This window comes from Otolemur garnettii, unplaced genomic scaffold, assembly GCF_000181295.1.
Source record: "Otolemur garnettii isolate 467f Iridium unplaced genomic scaffold, OtoGar3 scaffold00038, whole genome shotgun sequence".
Taxonomy (NCBI): domain Eukaryota; kingdom Metazoa; phylum Chordata; class Mammalia; order Primates; family Galagidae; genus Otolemur; species Otolemur garnettii.
Window position 1 is genome coordinate 14,487,572 of NW_003852433.1, and position 10,180 is coordinate 14,497,751.

At 47.2% G+C, this 10,180-nt stretch overlaps 1 protein-coding gene across 1 annotated transcript in view; it reads right to left on the minus strand.

The window, feature by feature from the left end:
• Positions 1 to 10,180, minus strand: part of TPCN1 (two pore segment channel 1) — a 79,287-nt gene that overhangs the window by 16,232 nt on the left and 52,875 nt on the right. The window contains exons 8-15 of the mRNA XM_012805265.2: positions 8,557 to 8,591; positions 7,956 to 8,014; positions 7,591 to 7,690; positions 5,425 to 5,541; positions 5,072 to 5,196; positions 4,172 to 4,220; positions 3,605 to 3,668; positions 1,388 to 1,432 (exon numbers count right to left, since the gene is read on the minus strand). Of these exons, the coding sequence (XP_012660719.1) occupies positions 1,388 to 1,432; positions 3,605 to 3,668; positions 4,172 to 4,220; positions 5,072 to 5,196; positions 5,425 to 5,541; positions 7,591 to 7,690; positions 7,956 to 8,014; positions 8,557 to 8,591 (594 nt within the window). The remainder of the gene's footprint in view (positions 1 to 1,387; positions 1,433 to 3,604; positions 3,669 to 4,171; positions 4,221 to 5,071; positions 5,197 to 5,424; positions 5,542 to 7,590; positions 7,691 to 7,955; positions 8,015 to 8,556; positions 8,592 to 10,180) is intronic.

Consider the following 10,180-nt stretch of genomic DNA (forward strand, 5'->3'; position numbering starts at 1 on the left):
TTTTTTTGCAGCTGTCATTGTTGTCTAGTTGGCTCAGGCTGGGTTCAAACCCGCCACCCTCGGTATATGTGGCTGTTGCCGTAACCACTGTGCTATGGTCGGGATTTTGTTTTTTTGAAGTATATACCCTGGAGTGATGTTTCTAGCAATTATATTGTTGGGGTTGTGTTGAGGTTGTTATTCTGGGACTATGGGATAAAGTGAATGAGCAATTGTGTTTGTGTTGTTGGGAAGCTGGATTTTAAGACTGTGAATATAGATTTGTAAGATTAATAAAGTAAGGTAAAAACCTGTGGTCCTGAATGTGAAGTATGCACATGAACTCACAATATAATTTACCTTCAAAAAAACAAAATCCTGGCTTGGTGCCTGTAGCACAGTGGTTACGGCACCAGCCACATGCACCGAGGCTGGCAGGTTTAAGCCTGGCCAGGGCCTACTAAACAAGAATGACAACAACAACAAAAAAAGTAGCTGTGTGTTGTGGCAGGTGCCTGTAGTCCCAGCTACTCGGGAGGCTGAGGGAAGAGAATTGCTTAAGCCCAAGAGTTTGAGGTTGCTGTGAGCTGTGACACCACAGCCCTCTACCCGGGACGACATAGTGAGACTCTATCTCAAAAAAAAAAAAAAAAATCCCAACTCTGTTGATAGAAAGGCCTAGAAACAATAACCAATCCCAAGCAATGGGCATCCCGAGCATCTCCAGTTGTGGTCTCTAACACCACTTCCCACTGAAAGGGCTAGAGTTCCTTAGAAAGATTGAACCTGATCAAGCCTCTGGATTTCTGTACACAAGAATTTTCTGTAACAATAAAAATGTTCTCATCTGTCCTGTCCAGTTGGTAGTCATTAGCATTTGTGGCTATTGAGCATTTGAAATGTGGTCAACTGAATTTTTAACTCTAATATCACAACTGGACAACATAGCTCTAGATATAATTACCAAATTACAGGAAATAAGCAACAGAGGAACATGCAAAACCTGATAAACAAACCTGTTTCTTTAACTAAATGTTGTAAGAGGGAAAAAGGGAGGGAAGAGGATCTACATCTTAAAACAAATTTAAGGCACATCAACCAATCACACTGTGTGGTTCTAGAATTTGATTCCAGAACATTTGGGTGTAGAGGGGATGAAAAGCCAGAGGTGGGGGTGGGAGTGGGGGGGGGTGATGAATAAGACAGACTGGCCATGCGATGGCAACCAGTGAAGCAGGGTGACAGGACACAGATGCACATTATAATCTCTCCCACTTTTACTCAGGCTGGGAATTATTTATAAAAGGTCAAGAAGATGACTCCAGGACTAATCTCTGCCTCCCCACCTTCTAGAACAGCAAAGGACTCAGGAGGAAAGGGGCACACAGCTATGATATTTCATACTTACACATGAAATACTGGAAGGCCTTGGACTTCACAAGGATATTAATGCCTATTGAAGAGAAGACATGTTAAAATGGAAATTTTCACACACATTCCCCTACCACATTCTTCATGCACACACAGGCAACTGGGGTATTTATGTCCAGGGGTGAGAAAAGGAAGGGCCTGTTCTAAGGATGACACACTTGTGCTCAGACCCCAGACAAGACTGCAAGGACAACGGCTGCTCTGGGGAGAGCCAGGGCAACCCTGAGCTGAGACAGAATAGGACAAAGCCTTGGTGGCCACCATTGAAGCTGCTGCTCACCTCAACATCAGACTGTTAACTCATCCACCTGAGTAACTATCATCCCAGCAGAATGAAAAACTCTCTCAAGAATCTGAAATATGGGCTTGGTGCCTGTGGCTCAAGTGGCTAAGGCACCAGCCACATACACCTAAGGTGGTGGGTTCGAATCCAGCCTGGGCCCACCGAACAACAATGATGGCTGCAACCAAAAAAAAAGATAGCCAGGCGCTGTGGTGGGTGCCTATGGTCCCAGCTACTTGTGAGGCGGAGGCAGGAGACTCACTTGAGCCCAGGAGTTGGAGGTTGCTGTGAGCTGTGATGCCACAGCACTCTACCCAGGGGGACAGCTTGAGGCTCTGTCTCAAAAAAAAGAATCTGAAATACAGCTCAGCTTCCGGAGCACAGTGGTTACGGCACCGGCCACATATACAAAGGGTGGCAGGTTTGAACTCGGCCAGGGGCCAGCTAAACAATTCCAGCAAAAAAATAGCTGGGCATTGTGGTGGGCACCTATAGTCCCAGCTACTTGGGAGGCGGAGGCAGGAGAATCGCTTAAGCCCAAGAGTTGGAGGTTGCTGTGAGCTGTGATGCCATGGCACTCTACCGAGGGCTACATAATGATACTCTGTCTTGAAAAAAAAAAACAAGAATCTGAAATAACAGTTGCATATAAAGGCCTAGCTGTGGGAGAAATCACAAAATAAAATATACCATCTTCATTCTTGTTCATAATGGCCCAGATCCAGACTTTGGGCTATTTGCATAAGAAACTCCTTGTGAGGGCAGCACCTGTGGCTTAGTGGGTAGAGCACCGGAGCCATATACTGAGGGTGGCGGGTTCGAATCTGGCCCTGGCCAAACTGCAATAACAATAACAAAAAAATAGCCAGGGCTTGGCACCTGTGGCTCAAGCGGCTAAGGCACCAGCCACATACACTTAAGCTGGCAGGTTCGACTCTAGCCTGGGACCACCAAACAACAAAGATGGCTGCAACAAAAAAAAACAGCTGGGCACTGTGGAGGGCGCCTATAGTCCCAGCTACTTGGGAGGTGGAAGTAGGAGAATCGCTTGAGTCCAGGAGTTGGAGGTTGCTGTGAGCTGTGATGCCATGGCACTCTACCCAGGGCAACAGCTTGAGTCTCTGTCTCAAAAAAAAAAAAAAAAATAGCTGGGCATTGTGGCAGGCACCTACAGTCCCAGCTACTTGGGAGGCTGATGCAAGAGAATCACCTAAGCCCAAGAGTTGGAGGTCGCTGTGAGGGTGAGCACTCTACTGAGGGCGATAAAGTGAGACTGTCTCTAAAAAAAAAGGAAAAAAGAAACTCCCTGTGAGCTAACAATACTACCATGTGCAACTTCAAAACTGGCAATAAACTCAGGGGCAATTGTTAGGTAAATAATAAGAGCACTCGATTAAAATTTTTGACTTTTATACTAATACAAAAGTACGCAAGTGGTCATGTAATCTAGCTATACGTCTCACCATCAGAAGAGGGGAAATGTGTTATTGGATTAAAAAGGCAGGTTACAGAACAGAATACCTAACATAATCCTGTTGTTTTAAAAATGCACAGAAAATTAACAGAGAATGTGTTTCAACAGGGAAACACGTCAGAGAATTCACAGTGGTTATCTCTAGGTGGGTAAACTTTTATATTTTGCTAATCATCTGACTTTCAAAATTTGCTTCACTAAATATCTTTGCTTTTGCATGAGGAGAGGAAAATCTATGAAATATCTTGGTTTGGCTGACATTCCTGGTTTCTTTCCTAGTTGGCCTCCTACCACTTACTTCCAAGCTGGGGTAATCACCTCTTTCTACATACAGACATTCAGACACACAGACTCCCCTCTGAACATGCTCCTCAAATGTTCACCTACAGTCTCTGGAAACCCCAGCTGCCAAAACACCACATTCAGACCAACCTTACCTTTGAAGATGAGGAATGCTGTCCTGGGAAGCTCATCAAACCAGTGCTCTCTGTTTTTCTTTGTCTGGCAAGGCAACAGGGCCACAGAGGACAGGAGGTCAGGGCCAGTGACCAGAACCTAGCCCTGGGGCCAGGAGGCTGGCTTTCCTGCTCTGCTTGACACAGCAAACTGGGGAACAGTGTTAACATTCAGGGATCTAAACAACACCGACAGCCAGTGTGGGCTGAGCACTGACAACGTGCCATGTGTATGCATTACTTTCATATATAATCCTGAAAAGAACCGTCAGGTAGAGACTGTCATTTTCTTGTTTCAGGGGTGAGATGAACCTTGGAAAGGTTTGCTGGATCTGCAAGTCCGTGCTGTTAACAGTGACACTATATCACATGTGTAAGGGCAGATTTGGGGGCCAGGGGTCCCCTGTTATCCCTGAAGTGCACGGTTCCCATCTGAGAGCTGAGCTGCTCCAGCAGGGGGAGAGCTAGGCCCCAGGTGCCTCCGGTCTTCATGTCCCCACCTGGGAACCCTTGTGCCCATTCTGTCTCCAGTCCCACAAGAGCGCTCACCTTCCACTTTAAGGCAGCAACTTCATAGATATCATAAAATTCCTTTAGGCTGGCATAAATTAAATGAAAAGGCAAAAAAAAAAAAAAAATCAGAACACATTCTCACATTTGCATTGGCTCTCTTCCTCACCTGTCCATGGCCACCTTCACAGGTGAGTTGGGAGGGGATGAGGGAACCTCCTATGAGTCCTGGTGCATCAGTGCCCAGGGGACCCTGCTCCAAGGCACTTGGATTTCATCTGCCCTTGAGGTACTATGAATACATAACCCACTTAGTCTACACTGAACACACTACAGATGGTTTCTGGCCCCTGGCGAGGCAGCCCCAGAGAACTATAACTCTTAGGACAGAAATGTCACCTCTTTAGCAGAGGCTTTCATGGAACACCTGGACTGTGAGTCCAACCCAAACAGAGCTAGCTCATTCTCATCTCCACAGCAGGCTGCTGCTTCTCCTGTTGGTCATTGACAGTCCAGAAGACAGTACTGCCCAGGGAGTTCTGGAGGTCAGTTCTTGGAGACTGAGCCAGGTGTTCACACATGTGTGCACAAGACGGTGTAATCACCCTTCTCTGTCCACCTGGTTCACATAGGCCTACCCCACCCCACTCAGGGTGCAGGTTTGAGCTGCTGGCCTGGTCCACCGCATGAGCTGATACAATCCTTTTTTATCAAGTCAGCATTAATAGGGTTGGTGTTGGACTACTGGCTCGTGGAAAAAGAACCCTGATGAATACAGTCCACAAGTCCACATGTACAAGTATCTCTGTGAAGAAAACTGAAGTCTCTAACAAGCCTCTGTGCCTGCCCACCAGTGCCTTCACACACCCCACTCCCTCTTGTGATATGTCATCCCTGGCCTGGCCACGCTGCCCGCCCCCACCTGGTATCTACTCCTACCTGAGCAGAGGTGTGTTGCTCTGATTCAGGGCCTTAAAAGTGAGATAGCGCTCCCTTGCACTCATCCGGGGCTTATAGAAGCGCATCAGGCCTTCAAAATGCCTATAGGAGATGCCAGCCGGCCTCTGGGGAGAGGGAAGAGGGCAGTGTGGGAGAGAGGAAGAGCCAGAACCCAGACTGCTGCCCTCCCCTGGGAACAGCCACTCCAGATCCAGGGCACCTACTCATTCTATCAGAGGCGGGACTCCAGGTTTCTAACATTGCTGGCCCTGCCATGCTTAAGGGCTGCTCTGGGCACTGGAGGGAGAAGGATCAACCCCTTCCCAACCCCTCCCAGTCCCTCCAGCCCCTACCCGCTGGCTGACAAGCAAGTGGTAGGCATGCTGGATGGCAGTTCGCTTATGCAGGAGCAAGGATTTGAACTTGCGTTTCTCAATGTCATTGAAGGTGTCGAACACCACAGCCAGAAGCTACAAGAGAAAAGCAGAGCTTGACTCCCCTGCACATAGGGCCCTGAGCAGCTGGGGGTGTCTGTCCTCTGCCTCCAGGCAGGGCTTTCATCCAGCTACCCCAGAGAGGGCCTGGAAAGAACTTCCGCCTGCATCTTGTGGTGCAGGAAGTTTGTCTCCAAGTTTCAACAGAGGAAGTGTCTATTTGTTGCCACTGGACAACTCTCTTCAGATACATGAAGACATCGTGATTCAATTTTCTCCCAGATTCCCCATCTACTTTCCTACTTTCCTCTCCCTCCTTTCACTTAAAGCTTTTCCCAGAGGGACAGGGGGCAAGACAGGAGAGAAGAAAGCAGAGAGGGGAACATGCCTGGGCTCTAAGCCCAGCCCAGCTCATCCCGCAGCTGAGCTGCTGACTGCCACTGCTCCTCCCATGTCACTGTGCCTGATGCTACTTCCTCCTGCCCTGTTATTCCCCCTTGTGAGTCACAGCATCACCAGTGGTCCCAGAAATAAGGTGAATGACAAGGACTGCATGCATGGAAGTAACATTTAGAGGTTGCCCAATACCAAAGTCAGCTTATTAATGATACAGTCTGTATCATCAGAGAGGAATGGGAGGGTGGAGGAAGAATTTGAATGAATCCTTTCTAGAAATACTTGCTTTTAGGAGTCAGTAAACTTTTTCCATAAAGGGCCAGATAGCAAATATTTTAGACTTTGAAGGCCAAATGGTCTGTTTCAACGACTCAGCCCTGCAGTTCCATCAGGAAATCAGCCACAATGATATGTAAACAAATGAGTGCATCTGTGTCCTAATAAAACTTTATTTATAAGCACAAGCTGTGGGCCCGATTTGGCCAGAAGACCATAGTTTGCCGACCCCTACCCTAAATTTTCACAGCTCTAAATATATTACAAATGAAAACAAATACAAAGACGTAATCAACATATTTCTTTTTTGGTTTTGAGGAACTAAAAAAAGAAAACATATCTTCCTTCTTAAGCCTTTACATTTTTAGGAGATTTCACAAGTCTACCACAGAGAAAATGTTTTCCATTTTTATACTGAGTCTGAAGATTGGTAACTAGTGTGAGAATGCTCTTTGGAAGTAGAAAATAAACATAAGACTTGATCAAAAGCTTCTCTCCATTGACGTGCGGTCTTGGCACTGGCCTAACAGCCTACTGACAGAATGGTTAGGGGCAGGGGTCTGGAATGAGCTGCGCAGCTATGGGCAAGTCACTCTGTCAGTCTGATCTTTGGTTTCTTCATCTGTGTACTGAGAATTATAATCATAACAAAATCCACAGGCTTGGATATTAAATCATTTTATCCTCATATATAAAGCACACTGCATGATGCCTGGCTAAGGTTTAATAAATGTCAGCTTTTATAGTAATAATACAGTCGATCCTCCACATCTGTGGGTTCCACAGCCAAGAATTCAACCAACCAACATGGAAAATATTTGGGGGGAAGGAATAGATGGTGGCACCTGCATTTCCCATGTATAGACTATTTTCTTGTCATTATTCCTTAAGTGATACCGTCTAACAACTATTTCTACAGCATTTACATTGTATTAGGAATTCTAAGTAATCTAGAGTTGATTTAATGTATACACGTGGATGTGTGCAGATTATAAGCAAAATATCATGCCATTTTACATCAGGGAATTGAGCATCTGTGAATTTTGGTACCTGTGTTGGTGGGTGAGGAAGGCTCATGGTTGGAACCATTGCCTTCAAATGCCAAGGGATGACCGTATGTGTTTGCTGTAAGAGTGTGAAGGCCCCAGAGTGGCCTTGGCTTAGAATCTAGCACCACGAATAGCAGCAGCCCTAGGCTGGTGAGGATGCTACCACTCATAACCAGCTGAACTCCCTAAGTCCTGACAGGGCATCCTCCAAACACCTTATCTGACCACGAATCTGAAATCTTCCTGCCCTAAGGTTTTGCCCTAGGAGGCTGAAGGCAGTCCCCACATTCCCACACCCTCAGGGCCCAGCACTGCATGGGCTGGGGCAGGCTGCTCTGATGGAGCCCAAGGCACGGTCACTCACCAGGTTCATGATGAAGTATAGCTCAATGGAGAGGTACACAATGAAGAAGACGCAGGACCAGGGGTTCCGGGAGTAGGAAGGCATCATCACATCTGGGAAGCTGCATTTGCAGAGGGTTACCCACAGGACCTGGGTGGGCCTGCCTCTACCTCTCAGAGGACACGCCATACAAAGGACAGCTCCTATCCTGCCTTCCCAGCCTCCCCCACCCCACACTTCCCCTACTCTGGAGCTCAGCAGACTCATCCGGTCCCCCCATGGCACCCCAGCAACTATCTGTGCGAAATGTGGCATATACTTTGCTGAAAAAGGAGAAAACCCAGGCACCAGCGGAGGGCCACAGGCTAAACCGAGCCAGTGCTTACTTGGCTGTGGTCAGGAGGACAAAGAGGCTGACAATGCTGTTCTCCAGGGTGTTGAAGTACTGTACAGGAGAAAGAGTTGGAAAAACAGGCTGGGGCCAGGCCAAGAGCCAGGGACAGGCCACACTGGGCTACCTCAAACACCCTGCCCTCCCCTGTCCCTGCTCCTTGGTCTTCCCAAGGAATCAAGGGATACAGAGGAATGAGCAAACGTGCAGTCCAGAGACCTCCCCCTGCTGTACTCAATGCTCTGGCAGAAGCAGACTGTTGACTCAGGGGGACTGTTCCCAGGAAGTCACATGTGTATGCAATTAGCCTGGCTCCCTTCCACTGCACCTCTGCCAAAACGTTCCAATGTTCCAAACCTGATCCTGGCTGCATCCTGCTCAAGGCCAGGAAAGGGGATCCCCTCAGCTCTCAAGGAAGAAAACAGCCAAGTCTGAGTGACAGGGAACCTTTGGGTACCCTGCATAAGCTAGGATGAGAAACCAGACTGAGCACCCTTCCCTCATTTGGCTATAGTGTTGCTCCAGTCACCCCCTCTTGGGGAAAAGATCTCACATAAAAAAACAGACAGACAAAGACAAACATGCCAAATACTTACGGGGTCTGAAGGATTAGGGGAAAACAAGTAGAAACCTAGAAAGTGGTGGAAAACCAGACAAAAAAGGGATTAGAGCAAAGGTCCCAACTTGGGTACCAGCAAGCCCAGGAAAAGCAGAAGGGAGTGGTGGGGACTGTAGCACCCAGAGTGCTCAGCTCTGTCCAGAGGGAGCAGGTGCTGCTGGCACCAGACACCTGCTGCCACTGCCATAGAAGAAGGCACCTGAGCACCGTCAGGCTTAGTCTTTAACCCTTTCCAGTCCTATGTCAGACCTCACTCAACATAATGATTTTTGTTTATAAATAAAAATAGATAAGAAAACTTTGTAACCAAAAAGAGATTATAAAATCATCAGGTGCATTTTTATTTATGTTTTTCTCTTTTAAAGCTGTAAGATAATAACAAGTAATCCACCAACCTCTTTTCAACCCCTAAAAAATAAGAGCTGGAGAGTATGTGGGTGGCAGAAAAATTGGATTAGAAAAGGTTAAAAAGGCTGGAAATCTGTATTTTCATGTAAAAGCTAATTTGAAAATGTTGGCTCCAGTTTTCATACCAAATGAAACCCATCTGTAGGCTAGATCTGGAATCCAGGCTGCTGGTTTACAGTCTCTGGTTTTGAGAACATGACAGCTAAGTGAAATTTCAAAGGGGCTCCTGTAGTTCCTGGTACCCAAGGTCCAAGGGTGGGGAGATTATTCATTTCCTCCCTCCCAGAATGGGCTATTCCCCAGAGGCCTTGAAATCCTGGCTAGGAAAAGGGAGAAATTCTATCCTCAGAGGAAATCAGCCTCCTGGGAGAAGCATAAATGAAATTATACCAAAAATGTGGATGGCAGGTAGGAGGACATGGGAGCCAGTCTCATGTCAAGACGAGGTCCATGCTGGTGTTAGCCTAAGAGTCAGGGTTTGCTAGTTTCACTGTCTTTACCATCTTTGCCTAAAGATAGAACCTCAGCCTTCCTAGCTGTGTGCTGGGACCTCCACTGTCTAGACCCTGTGTCTGGATGTGGCTGTCACATAATCAGCCTTGTCTGAAGAGCCAAGACACTATTGCAGAGGGAGGAAATGTGCTTTGTATCTGGTGAAGCTAAAGTGTGCAGACCCTCACAGCCTGGGCAAGCGTCCTTGAGAAAATCCCAGGCACGTGTACCAGGAATTACACAGGAATGCTCACTGCAGTGGGATTTATAATAAGAAACATGTCCAACAGGAGAATAGATAAATAAACTTTGGCATATTTGCTACACTCCAGTGAAAATGAACAAACTGTGTCTACATCTATCAATGTGAAGAAACTGCAAAAACATAAGGTTGAACAAAAGAGCAACCTGTAGGAGAGAAAACATGTGTTATATAAATATTTGTAGAAATTTTTTAGGCTCGGCGCCTGTGGCTCAAGTGGCTAAGTCGCCAGCCACGTACACCCAAGGTGGTGGGTTCAAATCCAGCCCGGGCCACCAAACAACAATGACGGCTGCAACCAAAAAATAGCTGGGCGTTGTGGCCGGTGCCTGTGGTCCCAGCTACTTGGGAGGCAGAGGCAGAAGACTCGCTTGAGCCCAGGAGTTGGAGGTTGCTGTGAGCTGAGATGCCACGGCACTCTACCTAGGGGGACAGCTTG